At 43.4% G+C, this 24,567-nt stretch overlaps 1 protein-coding gene across 5 annotated transcripts in view; it reads left to right on the top strand.

Annotated features, from left to right (window-relative positions):
• LOC139554929 (thyroid hormone receptor beta-like) overlaps nt 1-24,567 on the top strand; it is a 156,856-nt gene that overhangs the window by 93,671 nt on the left and 38,618 nt on the right. For 3 of the 5 annotated variants that reach the window (XM_071368220.1, XM_071368223.1, XM_071368225.1), the window contains exons 3-5: nt 17,189-17,245; nt 17,870-17,968; nt 18,260-18,313. In XM_071368220.1, coding sequence (XP_071224321.1) covers nt 17,962-17,968; nt 18,260-18,313 — 61 coding nt within the window. In that variant the 5' untranslated portion in view covers nt 17,189-17,245; nt 17,870-17,961. The remainder of the gene's footprint in view (nt 1-17,188; nt 17,246-17,869; nt 17,969-18,259; nt 18,314-24,567) is intronic. The other 2 variants (XM_071368222.1, XM_071368224.1) reach the window with 1 other exon arrangement.

Genomic DNA, 24,567 nt, shown 5'->3' with positions numbered 1-24,567 from the left:
ATGATGGTAGCAGTAATGTAAAACTGATTTATAGCTAAAATATGCACATTTTTTGAACAAAACATAGATTTATTGTGTAACATGTTATAGGACTGTCATCTGAGGTAGTTTTTTCTAGGTTATTTAGGTTGGTTCTAGGTTAGTTAGGTTGGCTTGTGCATGCTACTTGCATCCTACTTGTGCTGTGAAAAATGTCTGTCCTCTTTTTTATTTGGTGGTGAGCTAACATAAATATATGTGGTGTTTTCTCTGTAAAACATTTAAAAAATCGGACATGTTGGCTGGATTGACAAGATGTTTATCTTTCAAATGCTGTATTGGACTTGTTAATGTGTGAAAGTTAAATATTTAAAAAAAAAATGATTTTGAATTTCGCGCCCTGCACTTGAGCTGGATGTTGTCATAGGTGTACCGGCGTCGGGCTGCAGCCATAACAGGTTAAATCATTTCTATCTTGTTAACAATTTCTGCTAGTTAGTTTTTGCTACCATGTGGGTTTTAGCTTGCTTGAGCCTGCTAACTGAGGAATGTTATTTCAGCTGTTTCCATACATGTTTAATTTTAAGACATTTATCTTACAATGGAGTTGTTTAATATTTTTAGGAGATACGATGGATAATTGGCGATCATTCAATATTATTTTGTTGTTCAGTGAAATCATCCCATGTGAAGAATCAACTCATTTAATTAATGTTCAATTCGTAACTAAATAGTTTTTTAAATTTCTATTGGAAGGATTTAATCATTTGCAATTGTTTTCTTATGATAAGGTAAAAGGTTTATGTTTTTGTCTCCATATGATATGGTAAATATATCCAATGCATAAAACATCTACATTTACATGGTATTAATATTAATTTGCATATATTTCTCTTCTTATGGCTGCAGGGGCAGTATTGAGTAGCTTGGATGAAAGGTGCCCAGAGGTGCCCATAGTAAACTGCCTGCTCCTCAGTCCCAGTTGCTAATATATGCATATTATTATTAGTAGTATTGGATAGAAAACACTCTGAAGTTTCTAAAACTGTTTGAATGATGTCTGTGAGTATAACAGAACTCATATGGCAGGCAAAAACCTGAGAAAAAATCCAAAGAGGAAGTGGGAATTCTGAGGTTGGTCGATTTTCAACCAAGCCCCTATTGAATACACAGTGGGATATGGATGAGTTTGCACTTCCTACGGCTTCCACTATATGTCAACAGTCTGTAGAACCTTGTCTGATGCCTCTACTGTGAAGTGGGGCCGAAGGAGACAGGAATTAGTCAGGTCTATCATGACCTGACCATGTTCTGACCATGCGCGTTCACACGAGAGGGAGCTCTGTTCCATCGCACATCTGAAGTCAATGTAGTTCTCCGGTTGGTCTATCATGACCTGACCATGCTCTGACCATGCACGTTCACACGAGAGGGCGCTCTGTTCCATCGCACATCTGAAGTCAATGTAATTCTCCGGTGGAACGTTGCATTAAGGAGATGTTTATCTAAAGTTCCATGTGTAATACTTGTATCTTTTATCAATGTTTATTATGAGTATTTCTGTAAATTGATGTGGCTCTCTGCAAAATCACCGGATGTTTTGGAGGCAAAACATTACTGAACATAACGCGCCAATGTAAACTAAGATTTTGGGATATAAATATGAACTTTATCGAACAAAACATACATGAATTGTGTAACATGAAGTCCTATGAGTGTCATCTGATGAAGATCATCAAAGGTTAGTGATTCATTTTATCTCTATTTCTGCTTTTTGTGACTCCTCTCTTTGGCTGGAAAAATGGCTGTGTTTTTCTGTGACTATGTACTGACCTAACATAATCAGATGGTGTGCTTTCGTCGTAAAGCCTTTTTGAAATCGGACACTGTGGTGGGATTAAAAACAAGTTTGTCTTTAAAATGGTGTAAAATACTTGTATGTTTGAGGAATTTTAATTATGAGATTTCTGTTGTTTGAATTTGGCGCCCTGCACTTTCACTGGCTGTTGTCAAGTCGATCCCATTAACAGGATTCCCGTAAGAAGTACAAACTATAGTTTTGGCAAGTCGGTTAGGACATCTACTTTGTGCATGACACAAGTAATCTTTCCAACAATTGTTTACAGACAGATTATTTCATTTATAATTCACTGTATCACAATTCCAGTGGGTCAGAAGTTTACATACACTAAGTTGACTGTGCCTTTAAACAATTTAAAGGAAATGCTACCAAATACTAATTGAGTGTAAACTTCTGACCCACTGGGAATGTGATGAAAGAAATAAAAGCTGAAATAAATCATTCTCTCTACTATTATTCTGACATTTCACATTCTTAAAATAACGTGGTGATCCTAAATGACCTAAGACAGGGAATTTTTACTAGGATTAAATGTCAGGAATTGTGAAAAACTGAGTTTAAATGTATTTGGCTAAGGTGTATGTAATCTTCCGACTTCAACTGTAGCTCCGCTATTGTTATTTACTGCTGCATTTTAATTATTCTTTATTCTTATCTCTTACTTTTTTTAGGTATTTTCTTTAAACTGCGTTGTTGGTTAAGGGCTTGTAAGTAAGCATTTCACTGTAAGATCTACACCTGTTGTATTCGGTGCATGTGACAAATAAAATTTGATTTGATTTGAAGTAGTATTTTAATGGGTGACTTTTACTTTTACTTGAGTCATTTTCTATTAATATATCTTTAGTTTTACTCAAGTATACAGTGGGGCAAAAAAGTATTTAGTCAGCCACCATTTGTGCAAGTTCTCCCACTTAAAAACATGAGAGAGGCCTGTAATTTTCATCATAGGTACACTTCAACTATGACAGACAAAATGAGAAAAAAAATCCAGAAAATCACATTATAGGATTTTTAATGAATTTATTTGCAAATTATGGTGGAAAATAAGTATTTGGTCACCTACAAACAAGCAAGATTTCTGGCTCTCACAGACCTGTAACTTCTTCTTTAAGAGGATCCTCTGTCCTCCACACGTTACCTGTATTACTGGCACCTGTTTGAACTTGTTATCAGTATAAAAGACACCTGTCCACAACCTCAAACAGTCACACTCCAAACTCCACTATGGCCAAGACCAAAGAGCTGTCAAAGGACACCAGAAACAAAATCGTAGACCTGCTCCAGGCTGGGAAGACTGAATCTGCAATAGGTAAGCAGCTTGGTTTGAAGAAATCAACTGTGGGAGCAATTATTAGGAAATGGAAGACATACAAGACCACTGATAATCTCCCTCGATCTGGGGCTCCACGCAAGATCTCACCCCGTGGGGTCAAAATGATCACAAGAACGGTGAGCAAAAATCCCAGAACCACACGGGGGGACCTAGTGAATGACCTGCAGAGAGCTGGGACCAAAGTAACAAAACCTACCATCAGTAACACACTACGCCGCCAGGGACTCAAATCCTGCAGTGCCAGACGTGTCCCCCTGCTTAAGCCAGTACATGTCCAGGCCCGTCTGAAGTTTGCTAGAGAGCATTTGGATGATCCAGAAGAAGATTGGGAGAATGTCATATGGTCAGATGAAACCAAAATAGAACTTGTTGGTAAAAACTCAACTCGTCATGTTTGGAGGACAAAGAATGCTGAGTTGCATCCAAAGAACATCATACCTACTGTGAAGCATGGGGGTGGAAACATCATGCTTTGGGGCTGTTTTTCTGCAAAGGGACCAGGACGACTGATCCGTGTAAAGGAAAGAATGAATGGGGCCATGTATCGTGAGATTTTGAGTGAAAACCTCCTTCCATCAGCAAGGGCATTGAAGATGAAACGTGGCTGGGTCTTTCAGCATGACAATGATCCCAAACACACCGCCCGGGCAACGAAGGAGTGGCTTCGTAAGAAGCATTTCAAGGTCCTGGAGTGGCCTAGCCAGTCTCCAGATCTCAACCCCATAGAAAATCTTTGGAGGGAGTTGAAAGTCCGTGTTGCCCAGCAACAGCCCCAAAACATCACTGCTCTAGAGGATATCTGCATGGAGGAATGGGCCAAAATACCAGCAACAGTGTGTGAAAACCTTGTGAAGACTTACAGAAAAGGTTTGACCTCTGTCATTGCCAACAAAGGGTATATAACAAAGTATTGAGATAAACTTTTGTTATTGACCAAATACTTGTTTTCCACCATAATTTGCAAATAAATTCATAAAAAATCCTACAATGTGATTTTCTGGATTTTTTTTCTCATTTTGTCTGTCATAGTTGAAGTGTACCTATGATGAAAATTACAGGCCTCTCTCATCTTTTTAAGTGGGAGAACTTGCACAATTGGTGGCTGACTAAATACTTTTTTGCCCCACTGTAACAATTAAGTACTTTTTCCACCACTGCAAATACACAGCCTAATTATCGCCCTTGGCGGCTTAACTCACTACTGCTATCAGAAGAAACCTTTGTTACTTTTATTTAATCTCAAATTGAGCTATTTCTCCAGCTTAATCAAACCCCTGGAATGTCTCTTACAGCAGTATGGGAATCCTTGAAGGCTTATCTAAGGGGCCAAATCGTTTCGTACAGCGCAAGATTAAGGAAATGCAATGAGATAACTGACGAGCTGGGTAACAAATTTATTGATCATTTAGTGGTCAATTCATGCTTTCATAACTTTTACTCATGTCACGACTTCTACCGAATTCTCCTTGTTCGGGCGGTGCTCGGCGGCCAACGTCGCCGGTCTTCTAGCCATCGCCGATCCATTTTTCCATTTGTCTTGTCTTGTTTTCCCACACACCTGGTTCTCATTTCCCTCATTATGTGTTGTGTATTTAACCCTATGTTTCCCCCATGTTTTTGTGTGGTATTGTTTATTCTGTTTATTGTTATGCGCACGTTAGTCTGTTGCGCTGGGTTATGTTAACCCGAATTGTTATTTCTTGTTTAATTTGCCGTGTGCTTTTGGTTCGCCTAAATAGGTTGGCTACCCAATATCTGCTCTCCTGCACCTGACTCTCTTACAGCCATTTACGCATACCTGACAACTCACAATTATACACTTCAGAATCTGCTGGTAATGCTACCTTACTCGACACCTTCTTTGAGAACTTAGATATTCCTACAGTTGAACCTGAGATAGCGTCTGAATTAGAATAACACTTCTTTGTAGAAGAGATTGTGTTGCCAATTAAATCTATACAGTGTAGTAAATCCCTTGGACCCGACAGATTTCCGAGCAATTTCTTTAAAAAATTCTCAGATCAACTCTCTCCTCTCTTCCTTTCCGTATTTGAGGAATCATTCTCCTCAAACTCTTTACCCTCAACAATGAGACAAGCATGTATTTAAATTATTCTGAAAATGGGGGGGAAAAATCTTGAATGTGGTTCATATATGCCAATTTCTTTACTGAATTGTGATAGCCTGCCGTTTTGAGTCAGTCCTTCCCTCCATTATCTCTACGGTTCACACTGGTTTCATTCAAAAAAATCGTCATTCTTTTTTCAACATCAGACGTCTTTATAATACACTTTACAATCCCTCTTCATCTGACACTCCAGAGATATTGTTACACTTGATGCTGAGAAGGCGTTTTATCGGGTGGAGTGGGATTATCTATTTTACTCTCAAACAATTTGGAGTCGGTCCCAATTTTATGTCCTGGATCAAAGTCCTTTACTCCTCCCCTATGGCTGCAGTGCGCACAAATAATAACCTTTCATCCTATTTCCAACTTCAACGTGGCACAAGAAAGGGTTGTCCTCTATCTGCTCAGCTGTTTGCCATCGCAATTGAGCCTTTAGCCATATGTAATAACACCACTATCAAAGGTATTCGAAGAGGGGGCTTAGAGCATAAAGTCTCACTCTATGCGGATGACATGCTATTATATATGTCTGACCCTTTAACTGGTCTTCCAGGTTCTACTAAAGACATTTGGTAAAATATCCGGGTATAAGGTTCATCTACAAAAAAGTGAATTGATGCCTATTAATCCTTCTGCCATACATACTTCTTTTAGTCATTTGACTACACAGAAATATAAATATTTGGGAATTTGGGTCACACACAATTTCAAAGATCTCTATAATGCCAACAGGATCTTGAACGCTGGGATTTACTTTCTCTTTCTTTGGGCATTAGAATTAACACTGTTAAAATGAATGTATTACCTAAGTTTGTATACTTATTTCAATGTATTCTTATCTTTCTGACAATCTTTTTATCTTCATACTCTAGTCACATCCCATCACGCCCACCTACCTCCCTTCTCGGTTCTATTTTCATAGTGAACCCTTATTTCAAAGGGGTTATAAGCTTGATCTATACGTTGTTAAACTCACACAATCTGGATTCCCTGAATTCTCTTAAAATAATCAATGGGAAGAGGATTTAGGCGAACAACTTTCAGATGAAACTTGGCAGAGTATGCTTCAGAGAATACATTGTTCATATATATGGCTAAGACATGGTCAAAGGCATTGTTCAAAGGCAAAATTATCCAAGATTAAACCAGAAATAGATTCCACTTCTGACTGATGTAAGCATTCTCCTGCTACTTTATTACACATGTTTTGGACATGCCCAAAATTGACAGATTTCTGGATATCATTTTTTGAGACTTTTTCTAAGTTACTGGAGAGACCTATAAAACCTTCTGCCTTCATTGCATTACTGGGAGTGGCACCACAGGAGGCCCCTCTAAACAGTTCTATAGAGTGGCACCACAGGAGGCCCCTCTAAACAGTTCTATGGAGTGGCACCACAGGAGGCCCCTCTAAACAGTTCTATGGGCAACAGGCTGGCATGTACTACTCTTCTAGCTAGACGTCTTCTACTATTTAAGTGGAAGGATCGGTTTCCTCATACTTTTAACCATTGGATAAAGAAAGTTATGCAACATCTCAAGCTAGAGAAAATACGCTACTCCGTTAGGGGATCTGCAATTACATTTTATAATATCTGGCAACCTTTCCTATCCTTTGTAGAAGACATGGATTTCACAACTCCATAAACCAACCCAAATGAGAATTTGTATCATTATTTCTTACTCTTTAAAAAAAAATGTTTTAGGAGGTAGATCAGCTTTAATATTGCAGGTAGATTGTAGCGTCCATCTGGGTAATTGTCTGCATCACTTCCAATCCCCCAAATATATATATATGTACACTACCGTTCAAAAGTTTGGGGTCACTTAGAAATGTTCTTGTTTTTGAAAGAAAAGCAAATTTTTTGTCCATTAAAATAACATCAAAATTGATCAGAAATACAGTGTAGACATTGTTAATGTTGTAAATGACTATTGCAGCTGGAAACGGCAGATTTTTAATGGAATATCTACATAGGCATACAGAGGCCCATTATCAGCAACCATCACTCCTGTGTTCCAATGGTACGTTGTGTTAGCTAATCCAAGTTTATAATTTTAAATGGCTAATTGATCATTAGAAAACCCTTTTGCAATTATGTTAGCACAGCTGAAAACTGTTGATTTAAAGAAGAAATACAACTGGCCATCTTTAGACTAGTTAAGTATCTGGAGCATCAGCATTTGTGGACTCGATTATAGGCTCAAAATGGCCAGGTGAGTCTGTGACAGTCCCCGAAACCCCCCCTCCCCCGACGTGCTGCACCAGCAGAGGGGCGACACCGGCCTCGGGGAACAACCACAGGGACGCGGTGCGGGTCGGTCAGGGCCCGATGGTGAAAATCCCTGGTCAGCGAAGCGTCCCGAATGTCCCCCGCAGGAACCCAGCATCGCTCCGTTGGGCCGTACCCCTCCCAGTCGATGAGGTACTGGAGACGACCCGCCCGACGCCTCGATTCCAGGACTTCACGGGACCGAGTACGCCGGACCTCCCTCGATGTCCAGAGGAGGAGGCGGGGCGTCACTGGGTCCAACCTCAGCGAGGGGACCAGGCACCACTGGCCTGAGGAGAGACATGAAAAGTTGGGTTGACCCGTAACAACAAGTGCACAAAAATCAGCATAGCACCAAAAACCGAATAAAACAGAGCACAGGACCAACGGACATAGGACAATGATCGACAAGGACAATGGGGAACAGAGGGCACATATATACACATACTAATCAGGGGGAATGGGAACCAGGTGTGCGTAATGAGACAAGACAGTACGGGGTTGGTGGTGATGATCCAGTTCAGTGACACCTAGAAGGCCGGTCACGTAGACCTCTGGAGCTGGGGAACGGAATGAGCAGCAGTACCGGAGGGAGTCCGTGACACTTACAGACAGAGAGGTCCATCTCACATTTTTATACAGACTATAATGATGAGTCCTAAAATTGTCCCCTGTGATAAAACGTATTGCGGAATGGTAGACTGCATCCAACGGTTTTAAAACAGAGGTTTCCGCATGCATGTAAACAATATCACCAAAAACCAATACAGGTGAGGAGTGTTGTTTGAACAATCTTTCTCCTATTTTAATACTAAGGCATGATTTATTTCGATATAAAAAAATCTTGGATCTTACCTTCTTCGTCAGATTTTTTATGTGCGTTACGAAGGATAACGAAGCCACAAACAGCCACCACTAACATTTAGCGGCCGCTGCCAACATACTGACTCAACTCCAGCCACTTTAATAATGGGAATTGATGAAAATTATGTAAAAATGTACCACTAGCCACTTTAAACAATGCCACTTAATATAATGTTTACATACCCTACATTACTCATCTCATATGTATATGTATATACTGTACTCTATATCATCTACTGCATCTTGCCATCTTTATGTAATACATGTATCACTAGCCACTTTAAACTATGCCACTTTATGTTTACATACCCTACATTACTCATCTCATATGTATATACTGTACTCTATACCATCTACTGCATCTTGCCTATGCCGTTCTGTACCATCACTCATTCATATATCTTTATGTACATATTCTTTATCCCTTTACACTTGTGTGTATAAGGTAGTAGTTGTGGAATTGTTAGGTTAGATTACTTGTTGGTTATTACTGCATTGTCGGAACTAGAAGCACAAGCATTTCGCTACACTCGCATTAACATCTGCTAACCATGTGTATGTGACAAATAAAATTTGATTTGATTTGAAGGATAACTTCATCAATCCAGACACCCAGGTACTTATATTGAGAAACAAGCTCAATTTGGACTCCATTTATAGCCAAATATGCAGGTCCTCAGGGTCAACATTTCGTGACCTAGAGAACAGCATGAGCTTGGTTTTACTTGTATTTAACACTAATTTAAGATCTGTAAGTGATTTCAGAATTGCATCAAAGTCATGCTGAAGTTCACGAATGGTCTGCTGCACTGAGGTGGCACAGGAATACAAAACTGTGGCATCTGCACAGAGATGAATGCTACAACTATTAAAAGTGTTTCCTATGTCATTAATATACAGAGTGAACAATGAAAGCATGTCTGGTTTTGTGGGTTGGGGCTCTGTTAGAGCATGGGGGGTTGGGATGGGTTTGAGTTGGTAGGGGATCTGTGTGTGTTCTGTTGGACCATGGGGGGGGTTGGAGTGGGTTTGAGTTGGTAGGGGATCTGTGTGTATTCTGTTGGAGCATGGGGGGGTTGGGGTGGGTTTGAGTTGGTAGGGGATCTGTGTGTATTCTGTTGGAGCGTGGGGGGGTTGGGGTGGGTTTGAGTTGGTAGGGGATCTGTGTGTGTTCTGTTGGAGCATGGGGGGGTTGGAGTGGGTTTGAGTTGGTAGGGGATCTGTGTGTATTCTGTTAGAGCATGGGGGGGTTGGAGTGGGTTTGAGTTGGTAGGGGATCTGTGTGTATTCTGTTGGAGCATGGGGGGGTTGGAGTGGGTTTGAGTTGGTAGGGGATCTGTGTGTATTCTGTTGGAGCATGGGGGGGTTGGAATGGGTTTGAGTTGGTAGGGGATCTGTGTGTATTCTGTTGGAGCATGGGGGGGTTGGAGTGGGTTTGAGTTGGTAGGGGATCTGTGTGTATTCTGTTGGAGCATGGGGGGGTTGGGGTGGGTTTGAGTTGGTAGGGGATCTGTGTGTATTCTGTTGGAGCATGGGGGGGTTGGGGTGGGTTTGAGTTGGTAGGGGATCTGTGTGTATTCTGTTGGAGCATGGGGGGGTTGGAATGGGTTTGAGTTGGTAGGGGATCTGTGTGTATTCTGTTGGACCATGGGGGGGTTGGAGTGGGTTTGAGTTGGTATGGGATCTGTGTGTATTCTGTTGGAGCATGGGGGGGTTGGAATGGGTTTGAGTTGGTAGGGGATCTGTGTGTATTCTGTTGGAGCATGGGGGGGTTGGAGTGGGTTTGAGTTGGTAGGGGATCTGTGTGTGTTCTGTTGGAGCATGGGGGGGTTGGAGTGGGTTTGAGTTGGTAGGGGATCTGTGTGTGTTCTGTTGGAGCATGGGGGGGTTGGAATGGGTTTGAGTTGGTAGGGGATCTGTGTGTGTTCTGTTGGAGCATGGGGGGGTTGGAATGGGTTTGAGTTGGTAGGGGATCTGTGTGTGTTCTGTTGGAGCATGGGGGGGTTGGAGTGGGTTTGAGTTGGTAGGGGATCTGTGTGTGTTCTGACCTCTACCCGTTCTGTCTGTTATCTGTAGAAACATAAAAAATGCCCCCCCCCCAAAAAAAGAAGACTAACATGACCTCTCCTAGTCTCCTCATCTCCTTTCCTTCAGCTGTACTGATGTGAAAGAGCTGGAATAAAGAAAGCAAATACTGGGTATTTCACCTATCCTATGTTTTCAGACCAGTGTAGATGAAGGGAAGGAGATGAGAAGATGAAGCCACAGTAGACTATTGAGACACACTCTCTGTCCTAATTTGCATAAAACAGGCAGGCATGCAAGGTGTCAGGGCATGTGAACACACACACACACACACACACACTCACACGGCTGCCAGCCAACACTCTGTCTTCCACATCATCAAGGCTCACTCCACATTCTTTGTTTTCTTCCTCTGTTTGGCCCTTTGGGTTTTTCAAGAAAACCTGGCATTCAAATTATTCTGTGTATCTGCAAGCTAAAGACGTGATTACATGTGGTATGAGCTGCCTCCACACACAGCCCAAAACCATGACACAAACAAGTGTGTGTGTGTGTGTGTGTATGCATGTGTGTGTGTGTGCATGTGTGTGTGTGTGTGTGCATGTGTGTGTGTGTGTGTGTGTGTGCTGGTGCATGCACGTGTCTGTGAGTCTGCTCTCTGCAGTGCTAACCCATGAGGCCCATTTCTATTTGATTCATTAATCCTCTCCTTTGTTCTCCACTCCTTTCTCCACTGCTCTCTCCACTCCTCTCTCCACTGCTTTCTCCACTCCTCTCTCCACTGCTCTCTCCACTCTTCTCTCCACTGCTTTCTCCACTCCTCTCCACTGCTTTCTCCACTCCTTTCTCCACTCCTCTCTCCACTGCTCTCTCCAGTCCTCTCTCCACTGCTTTGTCCACTGCTTTCTCCACTGCTTTCTCCACTCCTCTCTCCACTGCTCTCTCCACTCCTCTCCACTGCTCAATCCACTGCTCTCTCCACTCCTCTTCACTCCTCTCTCCGCTCCTCTCTCCACTGCTCTCTCCACTCCTCTCGCCACTGCTCTCCACTCTTCTCCACTGCTCTCTCCACTACTCAATCCACTGCTCTCTCCACTCCTCTCACCACTGCTCTCCACTCTTCTCCACTCTTCTCCACTCCTCTCTCCACTGCTCTCTCCACTACTCAATCCACTGCTCTCTCCACTCCTCTCTCCACTCCTCTCTCCACTGCTCTCTCTCGCTCTCTTTGTTTGAGGATTATGTAACCTAATGCCAGATTGGTAATCTCTGTGTCTCTTCTCTGCTCCTCTCTGTGGTGGGTCAGTGTTTTAGATGGAGCTGGACAACATCACAGTGTGTAGATCACATCTTTGTCCTGATTTCTTTCCTTTCTCCCTGCTGCGATGTTAAGTCAGGATCAAGTGCATTTACCACTCACATTTATCAGATAGCCCCGTATTCATAAAGCATCTCAGAGTAGGACTGCTGATGATCTACGATCAGTGCCCCTCTGTCACATGTAATCTTATTCATTATAATCAAAACTGATCCTAGACCATATCCCTATATCCTTCCCAGGCTAATGTGATAAGAATATTTTAGTTCTGGTAACTGCATGAACATACTACAGCACTGCTTTCCTCTGTGTTATGTAATGCAATGACTATTACTAAACTGTATATTGTATTCCACCATATTAGGTGGCCCAGTCATCCCAGCCAATGGGTATGTCACAAATGGTACCATATTCCATATATACTATAGTAGGCCCTGGTCAAAAGTAGTGCACTCTAAAGAAAATAAATAGGCTGTTATTTGGGATGCAGAAACTGAAATCTGAAATATTACTGGTTAATCTTGCAGCTTGAGTATGAGCTGCATTGGTTGTGTCTCAACCAGAGGAACCTTCTATCATTGAAAGAAAGAAAGACCCATTGAAAAAGTCTATTGCCAAATAGACATCACGCTGATGGGTTTTCTCTTGTACTTGTATGAAAGCATCCATTGACTGAGACATGAAAGGCACTTATCATGTCTTTTAACCATCACATCACATCATTAAAAGACTTGACTCAGTCATTGATTTAACAGTCAGCTTCTTTCAAACCAAACAAATAGGCAGCTCGTTTGAGAGACATTTATTGAAATAGAGTGAGCAAGGGATGATAAAAACCACATGGCTTGGACAGATAGGTGACAGGGGAGAGAGAGGAGAGTGGGGGGTAACGGGGTAGAGACCGTGCTCTCTATCTCTTTCTCGCGCGCTCCAGCTAATTCAGGCCTGCGGTGTGTGTTCAGAGCCATTAGTTTCACTGTGGTAATTCAGGACTCTATGTGCCCAAATGATACTTAGACATTCACCAAAGCACTCAACCAAGTGATTTTCCTTAAAAAAAGGCCATCTGTGGACCAACTCTCTCTCTCTCTCTCTCTCTCTCTCTCTCTCTCTCTCTCTCTCTCTCTCTCTCTCTCTCTCTCTCTCTCTCTCTCTCTCTCTCTCTCTCTCTCTCTCTCTCTCAAACACACACACACACACACACACACACACACACACACACACACACACACACACACACACACACACACACACACGCCCACAGCTCCCTCTCAGAGCCCTACTGTATGTCTATCTAACCCAGATCTGTAATTTATCGCTGCTACTTTGAATGTTCATCAGACTGCTGTGTCAGCCACTCGCACACACGCACTCGCACACACGCACTCGCACACACGTACCCACACCACAACAGACAACTTTCCATAAGCCCCACTACAGCCAACAGGCACTCCCCAGCTACCTTTGATGAGGCTACAATTATTGACCTGATGCCAAGTTGCATGTAGATAGATAAAACGTTATCGTTAAAACGATGTGTTAGTACACTGAGTAGAAGTGGATGGATCATGCACTTCACCTCCAGCCAGCTGTTCTCCATAGGAAGGGGGTATGGGAGGAGGGATTGTGTACAGTGGACATACACACAAAGATGGCACCTCTACAATTTAGATACACACGCAAAATAGATTATTGCAGTAGATGGGTGTTTACCAGTTGCATATGGCACTTTATGGCACCTCATTCTCTGTGTGGAACGAGAGCATTATTTATGTTGGGTTAAGGCTGTCAACTCACCTCTTCATGACATGAATACATTAGGCCATATGCCAATAAAAGATGCATTAGGCAAAATACATGGCCTTAATAGACCTGATGTTTAGCAACAGTCTCAACTCATCAGCATAGAGTAGGAGGACACACACACACACAAACACACACTATGGTAAAACCATGCAAAAAAGTGTGGAGGCTGTAATCTTGGACAGTTCACTTCCTGATATCTCAAGTTTCACTTCCTGATATCTCAATTATAGTCTCTTGCACGCTAGACACACACACATCAACAACTCTATACAGACACACACGCTCGCACGCACACACACACACACATACATACACACACATATACACACGCACACACACACACACATACATACATACATACACATACACACACACATTGACATGGACATACAGTGCATTTGGAAAGTATTCCAAAGTTTTTGCTAATCTATTAAAAATTAAAAATTGGAAAAGTTACATTTACATAAGTATTCAGACCATTTACCCAGTACTTTGTTGAAGCACCTTTAGCAGCGATTACAGCCTCGAGTCTTCTTGCGTATGACACTACAAGCTTGGCACACCTGTATTTGGGGAGTTTCTCCCATTCTACTCTGAAGATCCTCTCAAGCTCTGTCAGATTGGATGGGGAGCGTCGCTGCACAGCTATTTTCAGGTCTCTCCAGAGATTCAAGTCCGGGCTCTGGCTGGGCCATTCAAGGACATTCAGAGACTTGTCCCGAAGCCACTCCTGCGTTGTCTTGGCTGTGTACTTAGGGTCGTTGTCCTGTTGGAAGGTGAACCTTCACCCCCGTTTGAGGTCCTGAGTGCTCTTGAGCAAGTTTTCATCAAGGATCTTGCTGTACTTTGCTCTGTTCATCTTTCCCTCGATCCTGACTAGTTTCCCAGTCCCTGCTGCTGAAAAACATCCCCAGAGAATTTCGTTTCTCATGTTCTGGGAGTCCTTTAGGTGCTTTTTGGCAAACTCCAAGCAGGCTGTCATGTGCCTTTTACTGAGAAGTGGCTTCCGTCTGGCCACTCTACCATAAAGGCCTGATTGATGGAGTGCTGCAGAGATGGTTGTCCTTCTGGAAGGTTCTCCCATCTCCACAGCGGAACTCTGGAGCTCTATGAGAGTGATCATCGGGTTCTTGGTCACCTCCCTGACCAAGGCCCTTCTCCCCGATTGCTCAGTTTGGCCAGACTGACAGCTTGGTGGTTCCAAACTTCTTCCATTTAAGAATGATGGAGGCCAGTGTGTTCTTGGGGACCTTCAATGCTGCAGACATTTTTTGGTACCCTTCCCCAGATCTGTGCCTCGACACAATCCTGTCTCGGAGCTCAACGGACAATTCCTTCGACCTCATGGCTTGGTTTTTGCTCTGACATGCACTGTCAACTGTGGGACCTTATATAGACAGGTGTGTGCCTTTCCAAACATATCAAATCAGGTCTGAAAACTTATGTAAATAAGGTACACTGCTCAAAAGAATAAAGGGAACACTTAAACAACACAATGTAACTCCAAGTCAATCACACTTCTGTGAAATCAAACTGTCCACTTAGGAAGCAACACTGATTGACAATAAATTTCACATGCTGTTGTGCAAATGGAATAGACAACAGGTGGAAATTATAGGCAATTAGCAAGACACCCCCAATAAAGGAGTGATTCTGCAGGTGGTGACCACAGACCACTTCTCAGTTCCTATGCTTCCTGGCTGATGTTTTGGTCACTTTTGAATGCTGGCATCCTGCACGGTGTTGGGGGATAAGCACAACCCCCACCTGTGGACGTCGGGCCCTCATACCACCCTCATGGAGTCTGTTTCTGACCGTTTGTGCAGACACATGCACATTTGTGGCCTGCTGGAGGTCATTTTGCAGGGCTCTGGCAGTGCTCCTCCTTGCACAAAGGCGGAGGTAGCGGTCCTGCTGCTGGGTTGTTGCCCTCCTACGGCCTCCTCCACGTCTCCTGATGTACTGGCCTGTCTCCTGTTAGCGCCTCCATGCTCTGGACACTACGCTGACAGACACAGCAAATCTTCTTGCCACAGCTCGCATTGATGTGCCATCCTGGATGAGCTGCACTACCTGAGCCACTTGTGTGGGTTGTAGACTCCGTCTCATGCTACCACTAGAGTGAAAGCACCGCCAGCATTCAAAAGTGACCAAAACATCAGCCAGGAAGCATAGGAACTGAGAAGTGGTCTGTGGTCACCACCTGCAGAACCACTCCTTTATTGGGGGTGTCTTGCTAATTGCCTATAATTTCCACCTTTTGTTTATTCCATTTGCACAACAGCATGTGAAATTTATTGTCAATCAGTGTTGCTTCCTAAGTGGACAGTTTGATTTCACAGAAGTGTGATTGACTTGGAGTTACATTGTGTTGTTTAAGTGTTCCCTTTATTTTTTTGAGCAGTGTATTTCTGTCATTATGGGGTATTGTGTGCAGATTGATGAGGGGGGGGGGAAATCTTGTAATCCATTTTAGAATAAGACTGTAACGTAACAAAATGTGGCAGAAGGAAAGGGGTCTAAATACTTTCCAAATGCACTGACACATACATATTGACACAATCACACCAGCCAGGTCGCTTTAGAGACACTGTGAAATTCGACAGGACTTAGGACATTGGGAGATCACTCGCCAGTAAGCTTGCGGTTTGCTGCGGCGTTGTGGACAGGGATGATGGAGAGACGTAAGCTGTGAGCTCCTGCTCTGAGGGTCGCGTGTTCAATCACAGCACTAAGGCGAGAGAGACAGAGAGACAGAGACAGAGACAGAGAGGCTGGGCTAGACAGATGTTTGAAATATAGTGAATCAATAGAGCACCAGTATGTTATATAGTTAACCTGAACCACCTTCTGTGGTATGTAAGAATGTGTGTGTGTGCGTGTGTGTCTGTGTTTCTGTGTTGTCATTGCAGCTCTCTGATTCCGAGATGTGGCTTCATATTATAAAATGACAATTCTTCCTGGAATGTGGACACTCCACTTCCTGACTGTGCTGCTCTAACACTCCCCCAACACACACACACACACACACACACACACACACACACACACACACACACACACACACACACACACACACACACACACACACACACACACACACACACACATACACACACACACACACACATCTAGTCTACTTCCATACTAGTCTACATACTATAGAACAGGCCATGACCTTATTGTTATGTACTCTAGCGAAGTCTTCTATCATGCACTGTATGTACACAGTATGGGACCATAGGCTACATCTTTACATACAGTATGTCAGAGTCTCTCTTTCTTTCTCTGTTGCATGTTGATCTCCCTGTTAAGGCATTAAAGCTGTGTGTGTGTGTGTGTGTGTGTGTGTGTGTGTGTGTGTGTGTGTGTGTGTGTGTGTGTGCGTGCGTGCGTGCGTGCGTGCGTGCGTGCGTGCGTGCGTGCGTGCGTGCGTGCGTGCGTGCGTGCGTGCGTCAGAGGGTTGCTGTTCCATCTATTACCTCTAGGTGTTGCTGTGGGCAGCAGAGTCATGTCTAGGGGACATTTGGCATAGGAGACCTGTTCCTTCTTCAGCAAATCTATCAATCTAACAAAATCCTTTGTATGTGTCTTCCAGGCTCCAATGGTGTAAGCCGACGCATCACCGTGGGGGATTCTGACACGCTGCACACAGGTGAGAATAGCTGCCAACAGAGTCACATACCTATACATGGTTCTGAGTACCCTCTGTATTGTCAACAGTGTCATATTGAGCTCATAGAAACTGACTGGGAATACAGAGAGCTAGAGAGGTATGAGTTCTCTATGAGTTTTCCATGTAGCATGTAGCCTAGTGGTTAGAGCATTGGGCCAGTAACTGAAAAGTTTCTATATCGAATCCCCGAGCTGACAAGGTTCTGCCCCTGAGCAAGGCAGTTAACCCACTGTTCCTAGGCCATCATTGTAAATTAAACATTTTTTAAATCCTCCAGCTCTATCTCCTTCCAGCCCAGTAACCTCCAGCTCTATCTCCCTCCAGCCCAGTAACCTCCAGCTCTATCTCCCTCCAACGCAGTAACCTCCAGCTCTATCTCCCTGCAGCCCAGTAACCTCCAACTCTATCTCCCTCCAGCCCAGTAACCTCCAGCTCTATCTCCCTCCAGCCCAGTAACCTCCAGCTCTATCTCCCTCCAGCCCAGTAACCTCCAGCTCTATCTCCCTCCAGCCCAGTAACCTCCAACTCTATCTCCCTCCAGCCCAGTAACCTCCAGCTCTATCTCCCTCCAGCCCAGTAACCTCCAACTCTATCTCCCTCCAGCCCAGTAACCTCCAGCTCTATCTCCCTCCAGCCCAGTATCAGAAGGCAGGGGAGGGTATGAGAATGGTGTCTAGGCCCTGAAGCCCAGCAGCATGTCAGGTAACACTTTTAAAATACATTGAAGTATTCAAATGCCTATTTCATCTCTACAGGAACAGCCTTTTTGATGGGCGCATGTCACAGCACAGAACAGAATCCTGCACTTGCCTGGGTCAAAATCCCTGGGGGATTTTTTATTTACCTCATTCAATTGAAGACGGGTTTAAAAAAAAAAATCCTCATCAGGGCTTTTGACCCAGACGAGTGTGGCCATCTGTGTTGTGCTGTGACCTCACAAAAAGAGACTGCATCTGTGTCTGTTTCTAAGTACTTTATGCTTCTTGTTTCTAGAGCAAGGAGACAAATGCACCACCCCCCGCTGGAAACATGAGGCCATGCAAAATGGTACAGTTCTATTCCTCCCACTCAACTATTATTTCTGTCTATCTACAGTATCTACATGGTACAGTTCTATTCCTCCCTCTCAACTATTATATCTGTCTATCTACAGTATCTACATGGTACAGTTCTATTCCTCTCTCTCAACTATTATATCTGTCTATCTACAGTATCTACATGGTACAGTTCTATTCCTCCCTCTCAACTATTATATCTGTCTATCTACAGTATCTACATGGTATAGTTCTATTCCTCATCCTCATTCTTCTTTATTTTAAGCTGTCTGTCTGGTTTGTGGGGTTACACTAAAGTAGTGTTTCTTGTCTCAGGCATCTGGTATCCTCCACATTATGCATTTGTTTGTGATGGGGCTAAAGGCGTCAGCCTGCTTCAGTTCGGCTGGCGGCTAGCCGAAGTTGGCTGGGCGAACCAAACGAGTGTGCTCACATACTCCCTTAAAAGACCTTCGCTGGAAAAACAAGAAAAAGCAGCACTAGTACCGTTTGTCCGTTTTGAGATTATGTTTCTTAGAATTCATCTGAAATAGCTTGAGAAATCTGTCATAAATGTTCACGTTCTTGCCAAGGAGATCTTAGTTGTGCAATTTTATATCTAACTAAGATGTTTGGTGCAGACTGCATGAAAATGAGTCATCTCTCATTGAATGACAACAAAGACTTTATTGAAAAATCCCTACAGTTGACCAGTTACGGACGAAGGGGCGTAGACTTAGGCTGGCCTCTGGAAAAAGGTTGTGTGCCCGAACAGCCAACAAAACCCTTACTGAAGTCCAAAATAAATAAACCTCCACAAAATGTCATCATAATATATGCACAAACTCTTCCAAACTGCTCCGGATGGGAAGCATGCAAACGCCTTAAGGGGGGACAAAGTCTTACATTGGGGTAGTCGAGCAACAGAGTGAAGAAACACTGCACTCAGAATATCGTTTGTCATTGGAGAATTACATGTACCATTGACAGGTATCTGACCCTATTGAACTCAATATTATCTAATGGGCCAACAAATGTATATTTCATACAATTAAGGTAGAAGGAACAGGCAGAACTTCAGTGACATTCTAAACCTCTTTGTAGCAAATCACATATGAATTAGAGATCCAATTATGAAATAATTTCCCCATGTCAGATACACCCTGATCTTCCCTTTCATTCTCGGAAAGCTGTGTGTGTGTGTCCACTGGCCTTACTGACAGAGATCTGAACTAAATAGTCATGTCTGAGGGAGATAGCGTCATGTCATACCAGCTGGGTACTCTTTGTGTCTGTGTTTTATTCACATGTAGATGTCCAGGCTGAATATGGAAACACGTTTGTTTGGGTCCTCTCTGTCACTGTTTAACGAGGAGAAGCTCCTCCGCATCCCTGCGCTTGCAAAGTATCACATATGCATTTTTTGTGCCAATGTTTCAGCCTCAAGGCCTTAGTCAGAGCCTTACATGTGCCATACAGGTTACATGTGTGTTAGTGTTACCTGGCAGAGGATCAGTGTGCTTGATGAGGTCAAAGACATTCACGTGTCACAAATTTTGCTACTGGTAACATACAGTGCCTTGCGAAAGTATTCATCCCCCTTGGCATTTTTCCTATTTTGTTGCCTTACAACCTGGAATTAAAATAGATTTTTTGGGGGTTTGTATCATTTGATTTACACAACATGCCTATGACTTTGAAGATGCAAAATATTTTTATTGTGAAACAAACAAACAAACAAACAAACAAAAAAAACGGAAAACTTGGGCGTACATAGATATTCACCCCCCCAAAGTTAACTTTTTTAAATTGTAAAAACATTTTTTACCTTTATTTAACTAGGCAAGTCAGTTAAGAACAAATTGTTATTTTCAATGACGGCCTAGGAACAGTGGGTTAACTGCCTTGTTCAGGGGCAGAACGACAGATCTGTACCTTGTCAGCTTGGGGATTCGAACTTGCAAACTTTCAGTTACTAGCCCAATGCTCTAACCCACCTTTTGCAGCAATTACAGCTGCAAGTCTCTTGGGGTATGTCTCTATAAGCTTGGCAAATCTAGCAACTGGGATTTTTGCCCATTCTTCAAGGCAAAACTGCTCCAGCTCCTTCAAGTTGGATGAGTTCCGCTGGTGTACAGCAATCTTTAAGTCATACCACAGATTCTGAATTGGATTGAGGTCTGGGCTTTGACTAGGCCATTCCAAGACATTTAAATGTTTCCACTTAAACCACTCGAGTGTTGCTTTAGCAGTATGCGTAGGGTCATTGTCCTGCTGGAAGGTGAACCTCCGTCCCAGTCTCAAATCTGTGAAAGACTGAAACAGGTTTCCCTCAATAATTTCCCTGTATTTAGCACCATCCGCCATTCCTTCAATTCTAACCAGTTTCCCAGTCCCTGCTGATGAAAAACATCCCCACAGCATGTTCCTGCCACAACGATGCCTCACTGTGGGAATGGTGTTCTCAGGGTGATGGGAGGTGTTGGATTTGCGCCAGACATAGCTTTTTCCTTGATGGCCAAAAAGCTCAATTTTAGTCTCATCTGACCAGAGTACCTTCTTCCATATGTTTGGGGAGTCTGCCACATGCCTTTTGGCAAACACCAAACAGGTTTGCTTATTTTTTTCTTTAAGCAATGGCTTTTCTCTGGCCACTCTTCCGTAAAGCTCAGCTCTGTGGAGTGTACGGCTTAAAGTGGTCCTATGGACAGATACTCCAATCTCCGCTGTGGAGCTTTTCAGCTCCTTCAGGGTTATCTTTGGTCTCTTTGTTGCCTCTGATTAATGCCCTCCTTGCCTGGTCCGTGAATTTTGGTGGGTGGCCCTCTCTTGGCAGGTTTGTTGTGGTGCCATATTCTTTCATTTTTTTTTTTACAATGGATTTAATGGTGCTCCGTGGGATGTTCAAATTTTAACGCTGAGCTTTAGTCAATGAATAGCATTCTCACATAGGTGTTCCTTTTGTCCAGGTGGGAAAGGGCAGTGTGGAGCGCAATAGAGATTGCACCATCTGTGGATCTGTTGGGACGGTATGCAAATTGGAGTGGGTCTAGGGTTTCTGGGATAATGGTGTTGATGTGAGCCATGACCAGCCTTTCAAAGCATTTCATGGCTACAGACGTGAGTGCTACAGGTTGATAGTCATTTAGGCAGGTTACCTTAGTGTTCTTCGGCATAGGTACAATGGTGGTCTGCTTAAAACATGTTGGTATTACAGACTCAGCCAGGGAGAGGTTGAAAATGTTAGTGAAGACACTTGCCAATTGGTCAACGCATGCTTGCAGTACAAGTCCTAGTAATCCGTCTGGCCCTGCGGCCTTGTGACTGTTGTCCTGTTTAAAGGTCTTACTCACATCGGCTGCGGAGAGCGTGGTCACACAGTCGTCTGGAACAGCTGATGCTCTCATGCATGTTTCAGTGTTACTTGCCTCGAAGTGAGCATTGAAGTATTTTAGCTCGTCTGGTAGGCTTGTGTCACTGGGCAGCTCTCGGCTGTGCTTTTGTAGTCTGGTGCTTCCTGCTTTAATTTTTGCTTATAAGCAGGAATCAGGAGGATAGAATTATGGTCAGATTTTCCAAATGGGGGGTGAGGGTCTCTGTGTGTGGAGTAAAGGAGGTCTAGAGTTTTTTTCCCTCAGGTTGCACATTTAACATGCTGGTGGAAATTTGGTAAAAACTGATTTAAGTTTCCCTGCATTAAAATCCCCGGCCACTAGGAGCGCCGCCTCTGGATGAGCGTTTTCCTGTTTTCTTATGGTGGTATACAGCTCATTGAGTGCGGTCTTCGTGCCAGCATCGGTATTTGGTGGTATGTAGACAGCTACGAAAAATACAGATGAAAACTCTAGGTAGATAGTGTGGTCTACAGCTCATCGTGAGATTCTCTACCTCAGGCAAGCAAAACCTCGGTACTTCCTTAGATATTGTGCACCAGCTGTTGTTTACAAATATACATAGACCCTCACCCCTTGTCTTACCAGAGGCTGCTGTTCTCTCCTGCCGATACAGTGTAAAACAGCTGTATGATGTTCATGTCGTCGTTCAGCCCGACTCTGTGAAACAGAAGATATTACAGTTTTAAATGTCCCGATTTAATGTAATCGATTTTGTTTTCCAATGATTGCATGTTTGCCAATAGAATGGATGGCAGTGGGGTTTTACTCGCTCACCTATGAATTCTCAGAAGGCAGCCCGACCTCCGCCCCTTTTTTCTCCATCTTCTCTTCACGCAAATGACGGGGATTTGGGCCTGTTCCCAGGAATATACTTCACGTCGGACTCGTTAAAGGAAAAAGCTTCTAACAGTTCGTGGGGAGTAATCGCTGTTCTGATGTCCAAAAGTTATTTTCTGTCATAAGAGACGGTAGCAGCAACATTATGGACAAAATAAGTTCAAAAATAAGTTACAAACAACGCAAAAAGACGAACAAAATAGCACAGTTGGTTAGGAGCACGTAAAACGTCAGCCATCCTCTCCAGCGCCATTCTAAGGCAAAAAGGGTTCTACATAGAACCATATATAATATTTCCCAGCATGCTTTATTGCAGGGAGCTTTTTAGAATTGTTTGTTTTACTGTAATATCTGTGTTTTTGCATGTACATTCCTTGGTTGATTCATGTTAAGATACATGACATACAGTTTTCTAAATTAATCCATTCTGTTAGTAATTGCATTTACTGCAAGTTTAGATGATTGAGGTAGTCTCAGTTTCTCATCTTCCCTACCCTGCCATTCATTCTGAATGCAGATTGCAGGTGATTAACAATTCCACTTGTTGGATATCCTAACTCTGGCTGGATTCCAATAGGAATTACACATCACTTTGCAAGCCAGCATAATGTGACTTGCAGGCCTGATGTGGCCTGTAAACCAGTAGATTCATAGCACCACTGTGTTAGGTTATAATTAGACCTTCAAATGAGAAGATTCAGCTATTTCAGCCACACCCGTTGCTGACAGGTGTATAAAATAGAGCACACAGCCATGCAATCGAGCACACAGCCATGCAAACAAAGAATGGCCCGTACTGAAGTGACTTTCAGCTTGGCACCGTCATAGGATGTCGCCTTTCCAACAAGTCAGTTCGTCACATTTCTGCAGATGCCAGGAGAACGCTACCTGCCCGAATGTGAAGTGCCAACTCTAAAGTTTGGTGGAGGAGGAATAATGGCCTGGGGCTGTTTTTCATGGTTAGGGCTAGGCCCCTTAGTTCCAGTGAAGGGAAATCTTAATGCTACGGCATACAATGACATTCTATATGATTCTCTGCTTCTAACTTTGTGGCAGTTTGGGGAAGGCCTTTTTCTGTTTCAGCATGACAATGCCCCCGTGCACAAAGTGAGGTCCATACAGAAATGGTTTGTCGAGATGGGTGTGGAAGAACTTGACTGGCCTGCACAGAACCATGACCTCAACCCTATTGAACAACTTTGGGATGAATTGGAATGCCGGCTGCGAGCCAGGCATTCGTCCCCGCAACAATGTTCCAACATCTAGTGGAAAGCCTTCCCAGAAGAGTGGAGGCTGTTATAGCAGCAAAGGGAGCTGTTCAACTACAGGAGTCCACATATAGTGTATGTAATGTATTGGCTGGTGGAACCGTTCATAGACACACATACACACACTCCCCTCCTTTAGTGCTCCATTTTTAGGTTCTGTTTTGAATAATTCAGTTCTCTGTCTCACATCCAGATGGATGCGGGACACAACATGCCAACTGTGGCTCTGTCTGTCTGTCTCTCTGTTCTGTAGCTCTAACTGAAGCCTTCTAAATGTCTGTCTGTCCCTCCTTCTCTCTTTCCATCTCTCTCTCCTCTCTGTCGCCCTCTTTCTCTCCTCTGTCTTTCTCTCTTTCTCTCTCTCTCTCTCTCACACACACACACACACACACACACACACACACACACACACACACACACACACACACACACACACACACACACACACACACACACACACACACACACACACACACACACACACACACACACACACACACACACACACACACACTAGGCCTGCTTGTTTTTATGGAAATGTCATGCCCGGCAGTAGTATCAGCCTCATTCAGGCCATCAGTGCATCTAAGGACAGGACAGTAGTTTGTGTGTGTATGTTTGCGTGTCATGCCCTTCTCACTATGCCAGGCTGGTTCTGAGCAGACAGCTACTCCACACCAGCCTGTAGCCGTTTCATTTTCATCTGTATGAAGTGTGTATAGGTGTTGGAGTTTCTGAGGTTTTGGTCAGATGATCTTCCCAACAGC

Source organism: Salvelinus alpinus, chromosome 26, assembly GCF_045679555.1.
Source record: "Salvelinus alpinus chromosome 26, SLU_Salpinus.1, whole genome shotgun sequence".
Taxonomy (NCBI): domain Eukaryota; kingdom Metazoa; phylum Chordata; class Actinopteri; order Salmoniformes; family Salmonidae; genus Salvelinus; species Salvelinus alpinus.
The sequence above is the reverse complement of the archived record's forward strand: the minus strand, read 5'-3'. Positions and strand labels throughout refer to the sequence as shown.